Source organism: Odocoileus virginianus, chromosome 2, assembly GCF_023699985.2.
Source record: "Odocoileus virginianus isolate 20LAN1187 ecotype Illinois chromosome 2, Ovbor_1.2, whole genome shotgun sequence".
Taxonomy (NCBI): domain Eukaryota; kingdom Metazoa; phylum Chordata; class Mammalia; order Artiodactyla; family Cervidae; genus Odocoileus; species Odocoileus virginianus.
In genome coordinates, this window is record NC_069675.1 from 56,869,886 (window position 1) to 56,895,629 (window position 25,744).

General features: G+C 34.5%; 1 protein-coding gene across 5 annotated transcripts in view; it reads right to left on the reverse strand.

Annotated features, from left to right (window-relative positions):
• The window catches only part of USP34 (ubiquitin specific peptidase 34), a 230,124-nt gene that overhangs the window by 111,443 nt on the left and 92,937 nt on the right, over nt 1-25,744 (reverse strand). For 4 of the 5 annotated variants that reach the window (XM_020891636.2, XM_020891634.2, XM_070479897.1 and 1 more), the window contains exons 11-20: nt 19,219-19,344; nt 18,908-19,037; nt 18,223-18,258; nt 17,731-17,861; nt 16,838-17,454; nt 14,219-14,433; nt 10,386-10,501; nt 10,166-10,293; nt 2,666-2,755; nt 361-456 (exon numbers count right to left, since the gene is read on the reverse strand). In XM_020891636.2, the coding sequence (XP_020747295.1) occupies nt 361-456; nt 2,666-2,755; nt 10,166-10,293; nt 10,386-10,501; nt 14,219-14,433; nt 16,838-17,454; nt 17,731-17,861; nt 18,223-18,258; nt 18,908-19,037; nt 19,219-19,344 (1,685 nt within the window). The remainder of the gene's footprint in view (nt 1-360; nt 457-2,665; nt 2,756-10,165; nt 10,294-10,385; nt 10,502-14,218; nt 14,434-16,837; nt 17,455-17,730; nt 17,862-18,222; nt 18,259-18,907; nt 19,038-19,218; nt 19,345-25,744) is intronic. The other variant, XM_020891635.2, reaches the window with a different exon arrangement.

A 25,744-nucleotide genomic window follows, 5' to 3' on the forward strand; every position in this document is an offset into this window, starting at 1 on the left:
AACTGGATTATTTAAAATAATATTAAATTATATTATATTTACAATGCCCTAATACAAGGATACTGGTGACCCCTGAAAAAAAAATATGATTCCTGAAAACACTACCTTATGAACAGAACTCAATAGTGAAGGTTAATCAACCCCTAAAGTTATATAGTTTGTCTTTCCCTAAGGTTAAGCATTATAAAAATTATCTTATAAAACTCATCAAATTAAAAAAGAAATTTCCTCTTATAACTAAATTTTTCATTATATTTATTATATGAAAAAAAAGGAACAGAAAACTGAAAAATTATCTTACCTTTCAAAGGAAAGACAATCAACACTTACACATACCTTACCGAGTTAAAGTATACTTACAGTGCATGCTTTTGTCTGCCTTCTCTTACAGCTTGAATATAGTATACCAAATTATCAAAGAAAAGCTTCATCATGTTCAGTTCTTTTTCTGCCCACCTGAACCAATTAAAAGAAAAAATAATTTCAGAGGCACAGGGTAAGATAAATCTATTCTAGAAGAGGAAAAAACACCATAGTCAGCCTTCATTTTTATCAAGTTATAGGATCACTCAATCTCTGTGAAGGGGATAAAATGTCTGGTCAAATGCTAAATAAATGACTAATATGAGTTAATATTTTAAAAAACAGTACAATACAGTCCATGCCAGCCTGTCAGTTTGTAGGTTACCTGAAGATTTACTAAGATGATCAGAGATAATTTCCAATTTTAAAATAGGGACCCTAAGAGTTTAAGAGATAATACATATCAAATAAAGTGTTGAGTGCTAATGCATATAACAGACTCACACCAAGTGCAAGTTTTTGCTATTATCAATGCCAATTAACTGCAGGAGCTCAGAGTTCTTTTAAGTGATCCACCTAGTAAGATTAAGGTCACCAGTCTCACATTGGAATTAACAGAGCTTATCTACATTTAAATAAGGAACAAGCTAGGGGCTTTCTAGGTGGCTCAGTGGTTAAAAATCCACCGGTCAATGCAGAAGAACAGGAGACTCCAGTTCAGTCCCTGGGTTGGGAAGATCCCCTGGAGGAAGAAATAGTGACTGAGCACACAGTACACAAGGAACCAGCTCAAAGGCTTTCAACTCAATATACTTGCTAAGTAAGTAAGTAGTGTTAGTCACTCAGCTGTGTCCAACCCTTTGCAACCCCATGAACTATAGCCCACTAGGCTCTTCTGTCCATGGAATTCTCCAGGCAAGAATACTGGAGTGGGTTGCCATTCCCTTCTCCAGGGGATCTTCCCAACCCAGGCAATTCTTTACCATCTGAGTTACCAGGGAGCCCCAATATACAGATAAGTAACTGAATATTCAGAGCTTCCCACTTCCATAAGAATGTTAGCCTCTGTTACTCCTTAATATAAACCTCCTCAAATGACTGCAATACCAACTTGCCCAGGTAAGCTACAACTGAATCACTTTAATGCTTTTGAATTTTGTAATCTGGCCATTTAAAAACTAAGAGAAGAGTAAATGAAATAAAACTCATGCTACTCTTGTACTTAAAGGATACTAAATGCTTTCCCCTACTGCTCTGTCCAGCATCTCAAAGACCCTCCTTGCACTCACAAATAGAACTGTCACTAGGATCACACTGTAAAAACTAATCAAAGAAAAAGCTTTTCTAAGATGCTTTTTAAAAAACAGTAATAGAGGTTCAGGTTAAATAGATCCCCTATTAAAAGAAAAATAAACAGTAAGGGCTGTAACTCAGAAGAACTAATTCCATCTTATTTGTGTGTGTATTAGTCACTCACTTGTGTCAGACTCTCTGCAACCCCACGGACCGTAGACCGCCAGGTTTCTCTGTCCATGGAATTCTCCAGGCAAGAATACTGGAGTGGATTGCCATTCCCTTCTCCAGAGGAGCTTCAAGTCTTATTTAGATGTCAAAGAATTTTTAAAATCATACTCATTTTGAAAGAAAGTATTCCTACCAACTAATCTTAGATTTGAGAAGGAATTAGATAAAATCCCATCCTACATGATTTCATAAATAAATGCTTCAACAGGTCTAATTTTTCCTAAATTTTAAGTTTCTGAAATCTCTCCAAAAAGGCTATTTTGAATAAAGCAAGTAACACATTCTCAGAGGTTAATGAAGTGCTCATGATAGTGAACTTTCTCCAGAATTTTCTCAAATATTAGATCAATATCACATCAGCAGCCTATCGTTGCAAGAAATGTTTAACATTAATCATAAGTTCTCTATATACATAAGATTAACACAGTGGTTTCAAAATTATTCCTAACATGATGTAATGTCTAAAACCAATTCCAATAATGGGTAAAAATTAAAAGCATCCTAGAACACTTAACATGTGGATCTTCTTCAGGAGTCTTTTGCCATGATCAAACACACTAAAAATCTTTACCTGAAAATTAAGGCATTAATTGCTACACTATTTTTCTCAAGCTACAATGAATACAAAGGTCAGATTTCCTACTGACAGGGGTATATATAATCTCCATGGTGCTAAGTGGCAGAGAAAGCACCTCAGAAATCTAAGAAAACACTTGAATTATGCAAAATTCAAATTTTCCTGGTACAAATTAACAGCTAGTAAGTTACTCAAAAACCTTGTTTGAGAATTACGATTGGAAAAAGTCTTAAAAATGAATATTTTCTTTTATTTACTTACATTGTAATCCAATGTGTATCATAACTGCTCCCAAACTGCTGAAAGGTACCAAAGAGTTTTGGAAGAAGACGAAGTGAAATTACTACTGATCTGAAATAACAAAAACAGGTATTTATAGAATAAAATAATTTTAACTACAATCAGTGATTCTAGCTCTTAACAGAAATTCAGTTATTTAAAATCAAACACAAAAAGAGTTAATGAATTTTACAGATGCTTTTATGCAAACATTAGGGGTTTTTTTCTCTAAAGTCTCAGCTTATTATCCACTGTGGCAAGAAATCCAAGTTTTAAAAAATTTAATCCAAAACTTTTAAATTAAAATATACTATATGAATATTTGAGTATAAAAGAAAAGTGAAGCACTTTTAAACATAAAATTCTTTAATGCAAGTTTTCTTTAACAGTCATAGGTATTTCTCAGGATTTAATCAAGGAAAACAAAAAGCAGCAGGCTGAGTCAATTATCTAGAGCAGAGTTTCTCAAAGTTTAGACTTAAAACGCAAACTCTGATCCAGTAGGTCTGGGGTAGGTTCCGGATTGCATTTCTAATAAGCTCACAAGTGATACTCAACTGCTGGTTTGTGGACCACAAACAGTAAATGTAGAGAACACTTTTCAAACTACATAAGTTATCACTTTCTCCCTATTTCTCGCTTAATATAAACTACATCTGAACTGACAATCACTGCATTATGAGCAATGTTAATAATGGAAACACACCATAAACCTCAAGAATAAAGGAGCCAAAAGGCAACATGAAATCACTCAAAGACCTCAAGAAGATCTGAGTATGTCTATCTTCTGGAAGAAAAGGGGGACAGGGAACACACTGACATACAAATCCCAGAATTCCTAGTAGGCAAGAAGGCTGTTTCCATGAGCCCTGAAAGAAGCACAACAAACTCTAATAAGTTACTGAATTTATTTTTAAGCTTAGGAGCAGTACTGCTTCATGAAAGATTTTTTTTTTTTTTAATTTGGCACCCTACTAACCATAGATGGAGTACAAGTAAGTCCTCAAAAATGCCTACTCTTTTCGAGATGAGTACCAGGAATATTAGTATACAGGGCTACACTTCTGAATAGGAGGAAAACCATGGCGAACACTAAGCAGGATAAACTACAAAATTCCATGTTTCTAAATAAAATCCAAAGTACTTAAATTTGATTACAAAGCCATATGTGATCTGTCCCCATTTCTTCTATCAGTGTAACCTATTTTCCTTCCCATCCTCCTTGAGCTATTCCATCAGCACACACAAGCACATTCCTGCCTCAGGGCCTTTGCTATTGCGCATGCTTGGAATGCTCTTTACCTAAATATCTACTTGAAGGACTCCTTCCCCCACTGTATTAAGGTTCCCTCAACTGTCAACAGAAACGATAACCCTGACAACTCAATAATTAAGTAACACCTTCCCACTGCTCCACGAACCTCTTTATTGACTCCTTTACAATTTTTATTCAATCATCATCACTTAATGAATATTCCTTTATTTAATGCTACCACTAGAATATGCTCTATGTGAGCAGACTGTCTTATTCACTAAAAATCCCTGCATATCGTGAGTGCTGAGTATATATTTCTTCAAACAACAAACCAGCAAAGAACTTAAAGGCAAGATTTTCAAGGAAGAAGAAAAACAACAATGTACAATGTTATATTACAGTTCTGAAGTACAAAGAAAATACTACGTGAAGACAGCATGCTAGGAAAATGTCAGAAGATCAAAACAACATTAGTATATATATATTTAAGAATATAAATATGCACTGGGAAGACCCAGAGGGATCGGGTGGAGAGGGAGGTGGGAGGGGGGACTGGGATGGGGAGTACATATAAATCCATGGCTAATTCATATCAATGTATAACAAAAACTACTGTAATGATGTAAAGTAATTAGCCTCCAACTAATAAAAATTTAAAAAAAAAAAAGAAGAAGAAAAAAAAAAAAAAAAAAGAACATAAAGTGGACTTCCCCAGTGGTCCAATAGTTAAGACTGGGCTTCCACTGCAGGGGCACAGATTCAATCTCTGGAGGGAGAAGGTCCCCATGTCTCAAGGTATGTCCAATAATAATAAGCATACAGTGAAGAAATAAAGAGAGTAAATGCCTGATATCTAGTAAGTGCAAAGTAAAGATTCTTTAAATATTAAAAAACACTTAAAATGTTTAGTATATTTTTAAATATTAAAATTTTTAATATTCCTCAACAAGTTGCACAGTAGTGGTACTTGGGAAGATAAGAGGATCAGGAGAAATCAGTTTCAATTTTAGATTATTTATCTAAAATCTTTTATCAAAATTTTGGAAACATTAGCAGAGTTTTCCCAAAATTTAAGACATAAAAAGTTGAGCACCGAAAAATTGATGCTTTTGGACTATGGTGTTGGAGAAGACTCTTGAGAGTCCCTTGGACTGCAAGGAGATCCAACTAGTCCATCCTAAAGGAGATCAGTCCTAGCTGTTCATTGGAAGGACTGATGCTGAAGCTGAAACTCCAGTACTTTGGCCACCTCATGTGAAGAGGTGACTCATTGGAGAAGACCCTGATGCTGGGAGGGACTGGGGGCAGGAGGAGAAGGGGACGACAGAGGATGAGATGGCTGGATGGCATCACCGACTTTATAGGCATGAGTTTGAGTAAACTCCGGGAGTTTGTCATGGACAGGAAGGCCTGGCGTTCTGCGATTCATGGGTCGCAAGAGTCGGACACGACTGAGTGACTGAACTGAACTGAAGACATAAAAAACTAGAATGTATACATATACATTATTTTGACTCTATAAGCACAAAATCAGTGAGATAACACAACGAAAAAAAGGACGCAGGAAAATTTCACCTAAAATCAAAGAAGCAAGTTCCAAATTATTTGCCTAGTGTAATTTCAATAGTTTTAAAATATACAAACAGACAAGAGATACCATAGCTCATTAAAGCAAGTCTTAAACTGTGCAACAGTTGTATATTTTCTGAAAATCTTATTTCCTCTTTTCCATTCAATGCTGTTAAGAGTCTAAATTGTTTAAATTTACTTTCCAAGTTTTCTACAATGAACATGATTTCATTTTATACAATGTAATGTAGAAGCAAGCACATGAAGCTTGACATTAGAGAATAGGATGCCAGGCTCTGAGTGGGTAACAGTGGAAGATAATTAACTTGCTTGGTGACAGCAATGTTTTATATTTCAATGTTTATGGAAACTTCACAAGAATACATATATCAACTTGTTCCAATTAAAATCATATTGTGCTATACAGCAAAAACTAACACAACACTGTGTATCAACCACACTCTAATAAAACTTTTCCCAATTTTTTAAAAATGTTATAGCACTTCTCCTGTAAGAACTATGTTACCTTGACTTATCAACTTTTTTGCCCAAATAGTCTTCATTGCTGATATGCTTACAAAAACAGAAAATACTGTTATATTCATACTCATATTTCACAAATTCTTCCAAGAGTGAAAATTTTAAACATCAAAACATACAACCCTGGGCAACAACAGGTTTAAGATAAAAAGGAACAACGGTACTGAATAACAAGATATAGTTAGCTCTCCATATCCACAGGTTCCTTATCTGGGGATACAGACAGCTGACTGTCCTACACTACTTTATATGAAGGACCTGAGCACTTGTAGATTTGGGTATCTGCAGAGGAATCCAGGAACCAGTGCCCCACAGATACCCAGGGACCACTGCACTAAGTTTAGAATCAGGAAAATTGCTATCATCTTAAAACTGCTCTGGTTCTTTGCTTGCTTTCAAGTTTTTGTTGTAACCAGAAGCTTATTACTAAACAACAGTGTGGTATGACTCTAAGAATTACCCATGCAACTTTACATTGCCTTAGAAGAATGAACACATTTGCTGGTGGGCTTCACAGTTTAAAAAGTCACATTTGGATGGATTTTTCCCTAGACTCCATATTTGAAAAAGACTGGTGTGTTCTACAAAATGCTATTCAGTCATTTTAAATTATAGTATATGCCAACAGTTGAAATGAAATGCTATATATAATACTATCTTTACAGAGAGAAAACAAAACCAAATAAACGTACACAGTACCATTTCTTAATTATATGAACCTCTAAAAGAATCCTTAATATGTACAAGTATTTTCACTTACATATTCAAAGGCAAAAAAATTAACAAATGGATTAAACTATCCAGTGCAAAAGAATAGAAAAAAAAGAAAGCACAAAATGGACAGGTTCTCAGAGTCTCAAATCAATTCTTGAGAACCCACAAAACTTCAGAGAGTACCTAGCACAGGATGTGAACACCTGTCTTCTAATAAACATAAAACATCAAAGGGGCTGATTACAACTCAACCCCTACTTCCACCCTACTCACTGGACAGCAATCGTTATCTCACTGACCCAAAGTAACAAATACTAAGCTGGAAAGTCATGGACTTTTCATTGTGGGAGTTACTGTCCACCTCATGCTCTCACTTTATTACAACATTCTGCAAACTAGTCTACTAAGTGTTTCTGTATGTAACTTTAAACTTCCTGCACCACTGAAATGTCATTATACACCTTATAAAACAATCTGCCTAAAGCTAAAAGTGCATAAGGCACATGCTGCATGTTTTAAAGTGTTTATGGTGGGTTCCATATAAATGGTAGAATTATGGATAATTTATGGAAGACTTTTTCTTTTTCAGATCTCTAAGCCCCCTTAGAAGTAATGAGGCCATATTGCTATTCAAAAGAAAGCTAAGTTCATTCTGTAAAATAAATTGTAATACCATCATAGAAAAGCAAAAACAAAAATTGCTGACAGGTCTGTAAACCACGACAAGTGAGGAGCTAGAAAGAAAATCAAAATCAGCACAGAGAAAATTTTTTAAAAATAAAACCTCTGTAAAGTATATAAAAAATTGACATTGTCAAGAAGTAGACATCTGTGGGGATTTTGGGGTCACATGTCAGAAAATGGTGTATGAGTAAAGGTTGCAGTGGTCCATCTGTTTCAACATAAGGAAGAGCTTTCCTATTAACACCCTTTCGCAACATTCCTTTCCTAGGAGATGACAAACACAGGGGGCTAGGCTTGGAGAAAGTATTCTTGTGTTTAGGATTTCTCAGACTCTGATGTCACTACTGACATTTCACACAATTCTCTGTTGTGAAAGCCTATCCTCTGTATTGAAGGATGTTTAGTAGTACCCCTGGCTGAAAGTAACATCTCCAATTCCACTCATCAATATGACAACCAAAGATATCTCCAAGTACTGATACTGCCAAGGGAGAAAACAATCACTTCAGTTAAAAACCATTGATTCATCAGGAAACTGAAACTAATAATGGTTTTCTAAAAAGATGTTCAAAACTAATTTTTTAATTCACGTAACTTCAGGAAGTTCAGTTGGTATACACTGGATATGTTGTATACGTCCAGGCTAAAAAATGCTACTATGCTCTAAGCATTGGTACATATGATACATTAATAGTAAGACTAAAATAATAAACACAACAACCCTCTAAGGAGTAAATTCTAGGACAAATTTAACCCCAATAGTTATATTTACTATATTTTCAATACACCATTGAGTAACTATAACTGGGGTATAGGACTGCCTCCAACAAATGAAAATGCTTCATCTTTTCAAGTTATTTGGGATTGAGCAAATTAAAAACTTACTAAAAATTCAAGTTGGCAATTTTCTATACAGTTTTATATACAGTTTTCCTTCTATCTCTGTTAAGATACCCTTAGAGAAATAAGTGCTCAATATGGAAAAATTAGAAAATAGAAAAGCATAAAGAAGACAAAAAAATAGCTGAATCCTTCTAGGAGTAACTACTCTACAGCCTCAAATATTGCTTGTAATCTTTTTATTAAAAACAAATGGGCCTGTGAGCATATGCCCATATTATTATACAACTTTTGAAAATATATGACTCAAAGGCTACATGATATTTCCTCTTTCACATAGCTTTTTATATTTAAGTGTAACATTCATGTAAAAACATGTATAAACCTAAGTGACAATTCAAAATGAGATGGTGAACATACGTGTGTAATATGTACCCACATTAAGAAAGAAATCCTCACCAGCATCCCAGAAGCCTTGGGAAGACCCCCCTTTCCAGTCACTGACAACCCAAGAGTAACCATTATCCCAACTATTAAATAGCTTTCCTGTCTTTAAACTCTACACAACAAAAATAACAGAAATAAGCCTTTTTATATATGGCTTCCTTCACTCAACATTATGTTTGTGAGATTCAACCACACTATTCCTTGCACAGTTCTAGTTCTTTCATTACTACTGTTACAAACATTTTATTTAACAAACACTCCACAATTTAATTTTTCCTTCTTATTCTGTTTTTGGCATGTGGACTGCAGTACAAAGAAGAGTTATTTTGAATAATGTTTTTAAGAACATCCTTTAATGTGTCTTTTGGTGACCAGCTGGATGTACTTTTGTAAGGCACATACTTTGCAGTGGAATTGCTGGGCCATACATATGCAGATACACATATGGGGAATAAAAATTGATACAACTTTAAAAAGTTCAGTAGCTTCAAGAAGACTATTAAAAGACAATTAACATTTTAAAATTAACTTCTGTAATACGTATATAAATGATGAAATATCATCCAGCCATTAAAAGTGTTCCTTTTAAAGAATACATGTTGAATGAGGCAACTGATCCACTAACAGGAACCTATTAGTAGTTTCTTATACCTGCATGAATAAGCAATTTTTCTACTGTGATCGTTCAAATTATAGACCTTTAAAGACCAAAAGTAGAAAATAAAATACTGAACATATTTTTTCTAATTCAATTAGGTCAAAAAAAATTTTTATATAGTTAAATATTCAATAAAATTAGACATTTAGATAGAGCCTGAGCAGAGGTAAGATGAAAATATATTCAATTAATAACTGAATTCACTATGAAAGAGAATGAAACAATATTATCGAAGCAGTATAAGACAAGGGAAACTGGAAAATGTATCAATAAGCAGAACTGAAAATCAAGAAATCTGTAATAATCTGAGCCCCAATAAGAAGTACACAAATAAACAGAAGAATTCAAACCAGATAAAAAAAAACTTATCTAATTCTCTATGCACTACAGAATCAAAAAATCCACTCAGAAGCAAGAAAAATGCCGTTATCAAAATGTATTTCAGCTTAGTTGTTTAACTTTACTTACCATATTTAGCTTCCTTTATATATATAGTTCAAGAATATTTAACTGCAATCTGAAAATAATCACCACCATTCCCAGAATCAAGAAGACAGTAGTAGTATTCCTTTATTTTTGTTAGAGAGGATCTAATCAAGACTGCCAAAAAGTGTTGAAATAACCAAGACCAAGTGATAACATATGAACACTATGGGGGGAAAGAGTTTAAAACTAATACAAAAACCATGATTACTTAAAAAAAAAATTTTAAGGCTAATAATGGTATAAATTATGAATATGATTACCATGTAAAAAACTTTCAATTCCTATTTACCTGTTGTTTCCTAAATTTTCAAGGCAACCTTCGATGAATCTCATTCGAATCTGTCTATCTGTAAACCAACATACTAAGGAACAGAGAAGTTTCTCTGCTTCATTTATTAATCCTTCAGAAAGATTAACCTACAAAAAAGAATGTACACACATTAAGTTACTACTTATACTGATTGCATCCTGCTGTAATTGTAGTCTTTTGGCATTATTAAATAACTTACTGCATCGTCATCCTGGACTATATCCCACAACAAAGTGTTTCCTTTCTTGCAAACGTTATCCAAATTAATGTCTGTCACAGCATTACTGTTGAATTGATGTTTATGAACTGCAGGTCCTGAGGGGCAAAATATACCACACTATAGAGGAATGCAGCTGACTGAAATTGTAAAATGAATTACAACATTCATAACAACAACAAATTCAAAGTGAAGTATAACGATAAATCTCTTCTTACATAACAAGATTATTATAATAGTTGCTTTATAAGTGAGAGAATAGTATTGTTTAGTTTGATACTACTAAAGTGAAGAGTTTTCATAGCCTCTTCTCTATTTCGAAATAATAGCCTCTGTTCTATTAAGTATTATTATTTAATGTTTTCTTCATGTCAAAAGAACTATATACAAATACCTGAAACCCAAATTAAACATAAAAATGACTATTGATGGCTCAGATGGTAAAGAGTCTGCCTGCAATACAGGAGAGGGTTTGATCCTCGGGTCAGAAAGACGCCCTGGAGAAGGGTATGGCTACCCACACCAATATTCTCGCCTGGAGAATTCCATGGAAAGAGGAGCTTAACAGCTATAGTCTATAGGTTGCAAAGAGTTAAGACACGACTGAGCAACTAACACTAATTAATTAACTATGTAGCCATGGGATATAACTCTGTTAAGTGTCTTATATCTAAACACTTTTTTGAACTGTGAAAGTGAAAGTTAAGTCGCGCAGTCATGCCCGACACTTTGCGACCCCAGGGACTGTAGCCTACCCGGCTCCTCCATCCATGGGGTTTTCCAGGCAAGAATACTGAGGTGGGTTGCCATTTCTTTCTCCAGGAAATCGTCCCAACCCAGGGATTGAACCCGGTTCTCCCACATTGTGGGCAGACAATTTACTCAAAACATTCAATTAAATTCAAAAATTCTAGTAAATAATTCTCCCTAGCTCTGTTATATTAAGCAAAAATGCTTGTCTTTTTTAGCAGCTTTACATGAAATTTTCCTCTTAAACTGTACACATACATTGATTTCATAAAAATGAGAATTATGCAACCACTACTAGAATAGGGTTTTAGAACACTTTTACCACCTTAAAACATTCCCTCATACCTAATTAATTATATTTAATCCCTGAGCCCATTCCCAAGCCCTAGTCTGTTTTTCTATTCCCACAAATTAACATTTTCTAGAAATTTCATATAAATGAAATTATACAATACGCATGTATAGTCTTATGTCTGACTTTGTTCACTTAGCAGAATGTTTTTAGAGGTTTGTCCACATTGTTAAGTACCTATCAGTAGTGTGGTCCTTTTAAATACAGAACAATATTCCACCATATGAAAATATTATTTTGCTTATGTATCTACCAATTAATGAAAATTTGAAGTTTCCAATTTTTGTCTAATATGAATAGTGCTACCATAACATTGATGCAACCAGTCTTTGTACAGACATATGCCTTCTTTTCTTTCGGGTAAATATTTAGAATTGTGGGATCATAAGGTAAAGACATAAACACATATACGTTTACAATTTGAAGAAACTGTCAAATTGTTTTCCAAAGTGGTTGTACCACCAGTTACTGTTCCTCCAATTTCTTCCCAATACATAGCTATGGTCCTTCTTTTTAATTTTAGCCATTCTCATAGGTATGCAGTAGGATCTGTTTTTATTTGAATTTCTCTAATGACTAATGATGCTAAGTATCTTTTCATGTGCTTATTAAGCCACTTGTGTACCTACTATGGTGAAATAAATCAGCTCCCAATTTTTAATTAGGTTGTCTTACTACTGAGTTGTAAGGTAACAGTTCTTATATGGTCTGGATACAAGCCACAGATACATGATTTGCAAGTATTCTCCCAGTTTGTAGCCTGACTTTTTAAGTTTGTGGAGTTTTTTTTGGTTTGTCTGTTCTGGTATTTGCTTTTTTAAAATTAATTTTATTAAAATACAATTTAAATATATAATCAGATACAGAACACTTCTACCACCCTCAAAAGTTCTCTTTTGTCCCTTTACAATCAGTCCCCACCACCAACCACTGGGTAGATGTCAACCATTGCAAATCACTTCAGGAAATTTTAGAAGTGCATATAAATAATACATAGTATGTACTCTTCTGTCTAGCTTTATTCACTTAGAATGCTTTTTACATTCATCTATGGTGTTGAATGTATCAGTAGCTGCTTCCTCTTTATTCCACTGTGTGAATATACAACAATTTGTTTATCTACCAGTTAATTCCAGTTGAGGTTCATAAATGAACTAGTTATCATTCATGTACAACTCTTTTTGTGGACATATCTTTTCATTTATCTTGGGTAAAATATGTAGAACAGGAATTCCAGGGTCACATGGTAAGTACAAATTTAGCTTTGTAAGAAACTAATAAAACAGTACTCTACACTGGCTGTCCTATTTTATGTTCCTTGACAGCATTGTATAAGAGTGTTGCTTTGCATCTTTAGCATCATTTGATAGCATTAAGTCCTTAATTTTTTACCCATTCCAAGTGAGTAGAAGTATCTCATTGTGGTTTTCATTTACATTTCCCAGATGACTATCAATATTGAGTATCTTTTCATGTACTTACTGACCATTTCTATATCTTCATTTATGTATTAACAAAATTAACTACTCACATCTTTCACCCATTTTAAATTATTTGTCTTTCTGTGTTGGAAGAATTCTTTATAATAGAAGAAGAATGGCAAAAAATCTAATAAATATGGTATCTAATGCAACTGAGCTCAATCTTAATCCATTCATTTCTCAACAACCACAATAACACAAAAACAAAAATGTCAGAACAGGGAATTCCCTCGCTGTCCAGTGGTTAGGACTCTGCACTCTCACTGCTGAGAGCCCAGGTTTGGTCCCTGGACAGGTAACAGATCCCACAGGCTATGAGGCATGCCTCCCACATCCCCCATCCCCCAAAATTCCAAAGTAACTCCCCCAAAATCCCAAAGTAACCTTATCTAGATTCTATACAAGTAACATCTGAAATCAGAAAGTTGTTTCCAAGATTCACAAACTGCTCTCCAAGTCTACTCACGGCATTAACAGCATATACCTAATCTATCAGGTTGTACTTAGTTTATCATTTACTAGCATCCCAAAACCTATTTCCTAGCCTAGCAAGTGTTGATGGTGTGTAACCAAGCAAGAGGTTGAATACTGACCTTGACACTGCCAATTCTTTAACTGTTTTTTCCATCCTAACTTCTCCTTTTTCTTCCTTCATCTTCCACTATTCTTAAACGTCCTCTAATCTCTATTCATTCAAGTTTGGTCGTGTCATATCACTTTTTTTAAGATTAATTTTAAAGTGACCAGAACATCATTTCTTGAACATTTTTATCACCCCAGACGAAAGAAACACCTTACCCTTTATCAGTCACCCCCCCTCTTATGTCCTCCAATTTCCCCTAGCCACAGGGAACCACTAACCACATATCTTAGTTATTTGATATAAATGGAATCATACAATATGAAATTCTGTGTAATCACCTACTTTTAAGTCGTAAGTTTCCAGAAAATAAAATCTAATATAGCCATACATTTTCTCAAATACAAAGCTATAATTTTACATGTTATTTTTTTATTTCCTTTTCTTATTAAATATCTCTTGATGGAACTCTTGCCTTCATACTCATGATGGAGCATTCATAATAATTTCATTTCTTTGTAAAAAAAACTGTAATATGAAGTTATTTGGCAAAAACAATGAAATATAAAAACATTAACTGTTGATCCCTTTTAACAATATGTTATATTCATTTTAAATAAAGGGATACATTTTACTTAATATAGAACCTTACCTTGACTAAGATGTTCATGGTAAATAGATGCTAAATTGGGAAGATGTTGTTGGAGATGAGATGTTAGCTCTGCATGTGAATTAATCTGAACTAGCTCCTCTTCACACCCAGATTCTTCACCATCAAAATCAGCCATATTTTTTTCTGATTTTGCACTGACCTGGGAGCTACTACAACTGACATCATCTGCACTGAGCATATCATCAACCATATGACTGTAACAGAGAAGAGCAGCACAAAGTTAGCAATTACAATTTAAACACACATTGTGATTCACAAAAAATCTCTCTCAAAACATTTAGCACAAGTTACAACATACTCAAGAATGAAGCTACATTTTGTTTGTTAACACTATGGGATACTGACAGCTTTACAAAATATAAAAGCCCACAAAGTCAGCACTATGTATTAACTTTACAGTATACCCACATATTATCTGGCTGATCAACACTTCACTAAAACAACTTCAAAGGGAATAATTTTAGAGAAAAATCAGTAAAACTTATTGTTAGATAATTATTTTATAAACTCAGATCTTAAAGTGAAACCTCAAATTTTATTTACTTTTGTTCATCAAACTGCAGAATCAAATAACTACCAGGAAACAAAAATTTCAATTTAAAGCTGCAATCCAGATTTGGTTGGTATTAACTGGGGGACTTTCACAAGTGGTTACCACACACAGAGAATATGGAAATGGCTAACATAAAAAAATTAAATCATTAGGTCTTTTCAGGTGAGGGTTGGTGTGAACACTAAAAGAGATTTAAAATGTGCCAAACTGAATATGCTACCCGCATTGGTTTTATGAACTAACTGTTTTGTCTTCAGTATGTCCTGGGGAGACTCACGAACGTGCATTCTGTAATGTCAGACCATAAACCAGTGGTTTTGAGTCAGAAGGCCAAGGGGGCATCCAGGAATGTCTAGAAACAATTTCTGGTAATCACAATATAAGAGATGTCTCTAGTATACAGGGACACATGCTAGGGATGCTGCTAAACATCCATGCTACAACGCACTGGACAGCATTCACACTGCTGTAAATCCAAAACACAAAACTACGTGGCCCAAACCATCCATACTGTGAAGATTAAGAAACATTATCAGGGCTTCCCTGGTGACTAAGTGGTAAGGATTCTACCTGCCAATGCAGGGGTTAAGGGTTCAATCCCTGCTTCAGGAAGATCCCACATTCTATGGAGCAACTAGCCCATGTACCACAACAATTGAGCCTGTGCTCCAGGCCAGGAGCTGCAACTATTGAGCCCATATGCCACAACTACTGAAGCCAGCACGCCCGAGAGCCTGTGCTCCACAATAAAGAGAAACCACTGCAATGAGAAGCCTGCACACCACAACTAACCCAACTAACCCTAACTTCTCCCCAACCTTAACCCTAACCCTAACTAGGGTTAGGGAGAAAGTCTGCACAGCAACAAAGACCCAGCACAGCCAAAAATAAATATATGAATAAAATAAAGAAGAAACATTACCATATACTCATATGGGATAAAGATTCAAGAACCAAAAAGCAAAGAAAATAAAGTAGGAATATGTATGCATATGTAATTCTCCCAAACAACCATCTTAAGTTCTGAAAGCCCTGGCAAATAGTCAGGTCTAAGAAAAATTCTGATAAACCACTCATCCCTATTTCATCATTAACTCAAATATTACTATTTGTAATGACAATAAAAAATAGTCGCTAATATTTATTAAGCTCTGATTATGTGCCAATCATATTAGCACAATAAAGCTCACAATAAAGCCCATGAGACAGGTATTACTGTTCCTATTGCATACACAAGAAAAAGATGTTGAAAGAACAATTGACTACTCTGCCTAATACTATAACACTACTAAGTGACAGAGTCACTATTAAACACAATGGGTATATTTCACAGATAATCAAAAAGCTTTATGCTGAGGCTTTAACCTTACTGATATCCTAAAAAGGGAATGTGCATAAAATTCCCCTTTTCATGATCATACTTTAATGAAGTTTCCACAAGAAATTTTTTTACTGCTTTTAGGCAAGTATAACAAGGAGTTGAAGATCTAAATCTGTACTTCCCATACAACAGTCACTAGCCATCTGTGGCCCCTGCACATGGAAAAAGTGGCTGGTTTAAACAGAATATGTTAGCAGTAGTAAATATACACAGATTATTGAAAATTTAGCATTACAAAAAAAGAATGTTTGTTAATAATTTTACACTGATGACGTGGATATTACTGCTTTAAATAAAATTTACAATTAAAAATCAATCTTTTCTGTTTTATATTGCTTTTTTATATGTGTCCATTGGAAAGTTAAAAATTAGGACTTTCCTGGCAGTCCAGTGGTTAAGACTCCATGCTTCCACCACAGGGGATCACAGGTCTGATCCCCAATTGGGAAACTAAGATCCCTCAAGCTGCACAATGCAGCCATAAATCATTAAGGAAAGAAAAATAAAGAACATTAAAAATTACATATCTGAAACATGCATTTGTAGCTTACATTATATTCCTATTGGACAGCACTGATCTAGAATTTATCAGAACTGAATAAATGGAGGCTATAATTAACTCCCTGAAGAAAACGTAAGCTGTTTTATTTTTAGGCAGACTTACCCATCATGGTGGTGGTGGTGGTGGTGGTGGTGGTGGTGGTGGTGGTGCTGTGGACCTATAAACTGCCGACAATTAAATAATTCATTCCCAATAGCCTCCCCAAGAAAGTCCCCAGTACGTGTAATACAAGATTCCTGAGATGCTTGTGCTATATGAGCAGCATTCATTTCCCCCGAAATATCATGTTCCGGGTCTTCAGAGTGTGAGCAGGCATCTAGCATTCGTATTCGATTATCTACTGATGGCATTGACTCAGTATTAAAAACCAGGTCCTTTCCTGTTCCATTGTTTGTCCCACTTCTTTCTGATGGGCCTTGGGAATCCCCTAAGCAAATGCCTGCTTGACTTTCTAACTTCCTGTTCCGAAGATCCGTACCACAACTGCTTTTAGGAGGATTATGACCATGATCATCATCTTCATCTTCTTCTTTCAGGGCTTCAATATCTGCAATGTCTTCTGACTGTAACTCACTGCCAGGGCTCCCTGCTGACTGGCTTGCATGGCTAGAATTCACCTCATTGCTAGATCCATCACTATGTCCACTGCTGCTACCAGGACCACTACTTCCATCTTCACCACTGTTGGCAGTTTCATCAGAACTTCCCTGCATGGATTCCTACATTTAGAAATGAAGATTTAAATAAATATTTAAGGCAGTAAGAAATGACATTAACACACTATACTTTTTAAAAAGACTGCCACAGTACTGACATATTTCCTTGAACAATATAAAATGGAATTAAAAACTCAAAGAAAAGTAAAGAACTTAAATGATACTAATAAGATAGGAGAGGCCTTAACAGGTCTCAAGTTTATATTCCCAGTTCAAAGAATAAACATGGCACAAACCCAAAAAACTCTTTATGGGGGGAGGCAAAAAGGTTTTTCATACCTCTGTATCTGAAAGTCGTTGTTGCACATGTTTGGTTCTATTAATAAGTTGCTCATCCATTTCAATGTCACTGCCTCCACTCTGATGGGTATCACTGTTATCACTGCTTTGAGGACTGGCTGCAGGTGACCCTATATTAAAATGATGTTTTTTTTTTTTTACTTCTTACTTGTATTAATATGGATCTATCAGAATGTCATAATCCTTTGATTCTCTGACATACCAAAGCTTCATGCCAAGTAGCCAAAAACATAATCTGGAAATATGTTAACACTTGCCAATTATTTCTAAAGAAAATATACATGATTTCAATTAGAAGTCAAGACACTAATGATTTAAACAAAAAGGGTAAGACCGATAACTAGCAAGGATTTACATCTCCTGCACAAAATGAACTTCATGACTCTGATACACATATATAAAATCAATTAACTCAATCATCAAAATAAAACTACAAGTCATCTTGCCATACATTTCTAAGACTCAACTTACAAGGTGATGGTGCAGCTCTTCTGAGCTCTTCTTCCTCTGAAGGAAAAGGAAAAACAGGACGGAGATACTCTAAGTGACTGAATTTCTTTGGGACATGTATCAGTTGTTCTTATTACATAAACAACAAGATATAGGTAGGGAAACCTGCAATAATATAAGACCCCACCATTTGCCACAGTAGCTGTGGGAGGCTGCACAGGAAAGCCTAAGGAAAGAGTAGTATATGATGTCAGGAGACAAAAAAGAGGGTAATGTTGGTAAAGTTTTAGAAAACCCTAGAAAGCTATACGTGTAAAAGCACACACAAAACACCTAAAATGACAGAAAAGTGTAAAGTAGAAAACATGAAAAGATAAATGTATCATTATGTTCTATTCTCAAAATTATATCTAAAACAAAGCATGTTGCCTGTTTTCTAACTTAAATTTCTAGAGATTTTATGAAACAGTTCTTTTAAGGGAAGAATATCAATGAAAGAAGATCCAATAACTACTTAAACTTCATTGCTATTACTTGAACAGTATACCAAAAGCATGAGCTCACTCCAATTTATTAACCTTTTCACAACACCAACAGCTCTCATTCCAAAATTGAGATTAAACTTAAACTAATTTGCAGGAACTACTTCACATTTGAGTTAAAAACTAGGGACAACTCACTTCAAATTACATTATACTTTACGAACCTTTCTTATTTCCGATGGGAAGATTAGTGTTTAATAAAGATGCAAAAGAACTCTGTTTAGATAGCTGGGCCTTAGCTGCTAGCGCATTATTCCATAGTGCTTTGATTAACATCGATGCCAAGTACAATGTCTTAAAAAAAAAGAGAGAAGTTGAAATTATAGGTTTTAGGAAACATTGTAACAAATCTAATACCCTTTTGCTTAAACGAAATACCAACAGTAATAAACTATAAGTTAAATTATGTGAATAACAAATTTTCACTTAAGAAACTTAACAAAAAAAAAATTTCATTATGGTTTGAATCAATTACCTGTTCGGTATGAACACTTGGCTCAAGAGCTGAGACCAGATTAAGAAGATGTCTAAGTGGTACTGGATCCAAATTCTTGATGAGTGAAGGAAATAAGTCATGTATATATCGACTACAATGTTTCAACTAGAAAATAAAAGTAGCAACAATAGTCAAATAAAATGATACTGCATAAATAAATAAGCTGATAGCAAAAAAGTTGTATAAGTTTAAAAGCGAACAAAGTGGCTGGTATGCTAAGATGTTCAATACTAGAAAATATTAATTACCAAATTAACAAATATTATAAGTTACAGTACATAAAACCGTGAAAATAAAATTACACTTTGGCAGAACTTCACCTTATCCAAGCAAACCACAAACACAACTTTTTAACCTCAAGAGGGAAGCCCACAATAAGTGATTTGTAATTTCCAAGTATAAAAAGAATTCCAATTTAGAAATGTATCACTAATATACAAACAAATAGAAAATTTAAATGCAGGAAATAAAAAAACAAAATCAATTACTATTAGGAGAGAAAACCAAATAAATATTATTTTTTAAGTGTACAGTGGGCCCTTGAACAACACAGGTTTGAACTGTGTGGTTATACAAGGTTGGTTTTTTCCCCACTATTAATGCTATGTTCCACAGATACAGAACTACAGATACTGTGGAAGGTTGACTGTAAAGTTATACATACACTTTTGACTGTGCAGAGAGCTGACACCTCTAAACCTCATGTTGATCAAAGATCAACTGGATTATATTTCTTATATTAAGTGGTTATAAAGTATTTCTATAGCATGTTCATTATTAAAAGAGAGTACAAATGCCGTGTTCAGAAACTTGAGGGTCAGTGCCCCTACCACCACACGGCATCTGTACATACCTGTGGCAGCTGGCAGTCTGCAGTTAGAGGCTGTCATTTCAAAGCTTTTAAGTCACCTGTAAATATTGGAAAAACCTTTTCCTTTTTAAAATAAAAGCCTATAACTGAGGCTTTACAGGGAAACAGGGATGTTGGCTAGATTAATTTTTTCCTTCTATACTGCCATAATCTCCTTTGAGTTTTGCATCAGAAACTCCAACAATATACAGGGGTTTCAAAGCTTCCAGTGAAGTTAGTGACTCTGCAGTGTGTATGAATAGCAAACTTGTTAATATAGATTATTTTCTTTTTACTATAGATTATTTTTATATTTCTTGAAGTGTTCTCAGGAGCCTTTTTTATGACTGTAAATATGGCCTTTGTCAAAATATAATAAAATACTTTAAAAATAATACATTTAAAAAAAAATAAAAGAGAGTACAAAACAGAAGCCCCTTTATAGTCAAAGACTATGTAATATAAACTAGGAAAGTCTCCTTTGTTACACTAAACAGAATTAGGTAAATATGAGAGAAAATATAATTTTTAAAAAGATATGACTACTAAATATTACAATGTCAGTAAAATAAGCATGTTATATAGCTACAAGGCTGCTAACTGCTAAATCAAGATATGCCACAAATATGACTAGGCCAGAAATACTCAATTTCAGGACTCCAAAAGTAAAACATATTCTATTTATCTTCAATACACTGAAAGTCTATTAGAAAATGTAGATTCTTCTATTCTTAAACACTGACTTTCATATTTTCCAGGTGTAAATCATGTAGCTTTCCTATACTGCATCGTCTTATCAAGGTAAATATGTACAACCTAAGGCTGAAACAGAGGTAAAATAAAATAACATTGGAAAAAGTCCTCTATGGTGAGGTGACTTTTAATAAATTACTCTATTTACTTCAATATACTATTTGATTCAACAGTGTTTACTTACACAATTTCAATACTTTAAGACCAAAACATCATTAGATTTTTAGAAGTGAATCATCAGTTATAAGTCTGCCCATTTTACAGATTTTACCTAAGAATATGAGTTTTAATATATTAACATTGTAATTAATACTGTACTAACAGTTTATACTTGCTTTATGTCAACAAGTAACTGTTAGATTTATACCGTTCCTAATTAAAATGTGATTTAAAAACATTCTGTGTAATAAACATGATTTGTGACAACTTAAATGATTAATAAAATGGGATTTTCATAATACATATAATTTTGATTATTTTTAAATAATAAAGACCCTTAAAAGATAATTATATAGCCCTGTAGCTGAGGCAAAAGACATATAAGGCTCTTTACAAGATGCACATTATGAAAACACATCCAAAAAGTGAGGAGAAAATATTAAGATTGACAGCTTTAGTTACTGGTAAAAATAGCAGTGTGGAGTTGGTTCACAGACTCTTCACTAGTTATTGAAAAGAAAAGAGAGGAAAAGGATGTCATGGAAGATGGGGAGGGCAGAAAGTGCCAGGAATCCATCTCTGTACCTAAAAAGCAACTGTACTACAGAAAACTCTGATATAACTATTCCGAAACTCTGGAGCTGCCAATCTGAACTCTTACATTCCCAAAGGAAAACTCGGCTGCTAAACTGTTGTTAATGCTGGCCATTTTCAGCCTTCAGAGTGATATTTCCCAGTCCTTGATGCTATGGCAAGAAGCTGTGGGGACAGCAATGTGACACTGGTACAGTTTGTTGGAGCCATGGGTGGGCAATAATGATCTTGTGCTCCAAATAATAAATTTCTGTGTTCTGAACTTGGATCACTACATCGTATGGCTGAGGTGTACGTTAACTGCCATTGTTTCAACCCAAATAAGTTGAAGGGTCTACTGGAAGAATTAAAGGAGTCACACCAGGATGTTTTTTTTTCCTTTTTGATGTTCAACAAAGAAGGAATGTGTAGAAGAATTTAGAGAGGTACTACACATTGTCAGGGAAAGACACAGGCTCAGAAGAAAACCTGAAAAGGCCATAAAGATTCACGTTAGACGGATCATTAGTCCAAAAACAACCAGCAGAGAAGAAACTCTGAAAAAGGAAGAGAATCTCTTTTCCAAAGTTACCATATTGTAAAATTCACACTGTTTACAACCAAAAGAAAAAAAAAAAGAAAAGAAAACCAACACAAAATATAAAAAGAAACAGGAAAAGATGGCACGTTCAAATGAATAAAATAAATCAACACAAAACTACCATCATTCATAGAAAGCAAATACAAATTACTAGACAAAAGATCCTGAAACATTTTAATGTTAAAAGAGTTAAAGGAAAAGGGTGAAGACAGGAAAATATTGCCTGAACAAAATGAGAATATTAAAGACATAAATCATAAAAAGGAGCCAAAAGAGAAATGCTAAAAAGTAAAATAACTGAAATAAAAAATATACTACAGAATCTCAAAAGCAGATCTGAGCAAGCAGAACAATAAACAAACTTGAAAAAAGGAAAACTGAAATTACTGAGTCTAAAGAATAGCAAAAGAATGAAGAAGAGTGAACAGAGTCTAAGGGACCTGTGGAACACCATCCAGTCTGCCAATATAATTATTGTAGAACTCTCACAGAAAGAAAAAAAAAAGTACACAATGTATATTTAAAGACTAATGGCAAAAAGCTTCTCAACTTGACACAAGTTGGCAAATTCAAAATTTTCAACAAACTCCTAGTAAGAGCTGAGTTACCCCAAGACATATTATTATAATCAAACTGCTAAAAGCCAAAGACAATAAAATAATCATGAAACCAAGAAAAGGAAATGCTGACATTCCACTGCACAGAAGGAAATTTATTAAATGTAAACTTTAAAAGATCTCATTATCAACAACCTAACTTTACCACTTAGGAGCTAGAAAAATAATAAACTAAACCCAAAACTAAAAGAAGGAAAATAACAAAGACTAGGACAAAGATAATAAAATACAGATTAGGAAAACAACTTTTAAAAATAAATAAAACCAGAACTTCCCTGGTGGTCCAGTGGTTAAGAATCTGTCTTCCAATGCAGGGGACACAGGTTCAATCCCCGGTCAGGGAACTATATCCCGCAGGCTCACATGCTGCAACTAAGGATCTCACATGCTGCAACTAAGATCCATGCAGCCAAACAAATATATATATTTTTTAAATTAACAAAACCAAGAGCTGGTTCTTCTAAACAATAAACTTTTTGCTAAATTAAAAATAATTTTTAAAAATAAAAAGAGGAGAAATGTAAATAGCTAAAATCTGAAAGTGGAGTATTACTACCAAATTTAAAGGTTAGAAAAAAATTGTAAGAAAATACCATGGACACTGTATGCCAAAAAACTGCTTACAAATTACCCAAACTGACTCAAGAAGCAATGAAAAATGTCTCTTTTAACAAGAGAATGGGTCAGTAATCAATCTCCCAAAGTACATTTTAAAATATACAGTTTAACTAGTGAATTCTACTAAACATTTAAAGAAAAATTATCACCAATCCTTCTCAAACACTTCCCCTAAACTGAAGACAATTAAATACTTTCCTCATTCTATGAGACTAGCACTAACCCAATACCAAAACTTTCTTAAGAACAGAAAATGACAGAGCAGTATGTCTTTTAATAATACAAAAAGTGCTTCACAAAATACTAGCAAATCAAATACAACCACATAGTAAAAAAACTTTTACCAGGACCAAATGAGATTTACTTCAGAAATACAAGGCTAGTTCAAAAATAAAATTAATTACTGTAATACAACATATTAATAGAAAGAAGGAAAAAAGCCACATAATCTCAACTGACACAGAAAAGGCATCTGACAAAAATCCAACACCCTCTCATGATAAAAACTCTCAGGACTTTTAAGAAGCTGCTGCTGCTGCTAAGTTGCTTCAGTCGTGTCTGACTCTATGCAACCCCATAGACGGCAGCCTACCAGGCTCCTCCATCCCTGGGATTCTTCAGGCAAGAACACTGGAGTGGGCTGCCATTGCCTTCTCCCGGTTTTGAGAAGAAAAACTCCTGAACATGATAAAGGGGTTATTTATAAATTCCACAACTAACATCATACCCAGTACCCAATGACTGAAAAAAATTTCCCCTACGATCAGGAACAAGACAATGACACTCACATACACCATAGCCACTCAACAGTACATAGAAATACTAGCCACAGATATCAGACCACAAAAATAAATAAATCAATTAAGAAATGAAAATACATTGGAAAGAAGATGTAAAACTACTCATAATGACATGATTTTATATAGAGAAAAGGAAGTAGTGCTAAAAGCAGATTCAAAGTTACACACTACACTGAACTGAGTACAAGCTCAACAAGCAAAATTCAGCTATTTCTCTGCAACAGCAATCAATTTTACATATGTAAACTGTGGAAAATTCTTAAAGAGATGGGAATACCAGACCACCTGACCTGCCTCTTGAGAAATCTGTATGCAGGTCAGGAAGCAACAGTTAGAACTGGACATGGAACAACAGACTGGTTCCAAACAGGGAAAGGAGTATGCCAAGGCTGTATATTGTCACTGTGCTTATTTAACTTATATGCAGAGTACATCATGAGAAATGCTGGGCTGGATGAAGCACAAGCTGGAATCAAACTGCTGGGAGAAATATCAACAACCTCAGATATGCAAATGACACCACCTTGTGGCAGAAAAGTGAAGAATAACTAAACAGCCTCTTGATTAAAGTGAAAGGGGAGAGTGAAAAAGTTGGCTTATAACTCAACATTCAGAAAACTAAGATCATGGCATCTGGTTCCATCACTTCATGGTAAATAAAAAGCAGAGACATTACTTTGCCAACAAAGGTCTGTCTAGTCAAAGCTACGTTTTTTTCCAGTAGTCATGTATGAATGGGAGAGTTGGACCATAAAGAAAGCTGAGCACTGAAGAACTGATGCTTTTGAATTGTGGTGTTGGAGAAGACTCTTGAGAGTCCCTTGGACTGCAAGGAGATCCAACCAATCCATCCTAAAGGAAATCAATTCTGAATATTCATTGGAAGGACTAATGCTGAAGCTGAAACTCCAACACTTTGGCTACCTGAAGCGAAGAACTGACTCACTGGAAAAGACCCTGATGCTGGGAAAGACTGAATGCTGGAGGAGAAGGGGATGACAGAGGATGAGATGATTGGATGGCATCACCGATTTGATGGATACGAGTTTAAGTAAACTCCAAAAGTTGGTGATGGACAAGGAGGCCTGGCGAGCTACAGTCCATGGGGTCCCAAAGAGCTGGACACGACTGAATGAACAGAACTGAACTGGTAACATGATGAACCCTATAAAGCTCTATTTGGTAAAATAAGCTGCCACAGACAAATACTGTATGATTCCACCAAAATGAGGTACCTAGAATAGTCAAATTCATAAAGACATAATGTAGAAGAAAGGAAATCAGAAGTTCCCTGAGAGATGGGAAGAAGGAATGGAGAGTTATTGTTTAATATGTACAGAGTCTTCATTGGAGGTGATGTCAAAGTTTTGTATACAGGTTAAGTGATGGTTAAAAAATATTTTGAGTGTATTCAATGCCACTGAACTGTACATTTACAAATGGCTAAAATGGTAAATTAATGGTTTGTTATGTTGTACATATTTGTACCACAATAAAAAAACTTTAAATAAAATACTTGTTAAAGGCCATCAAC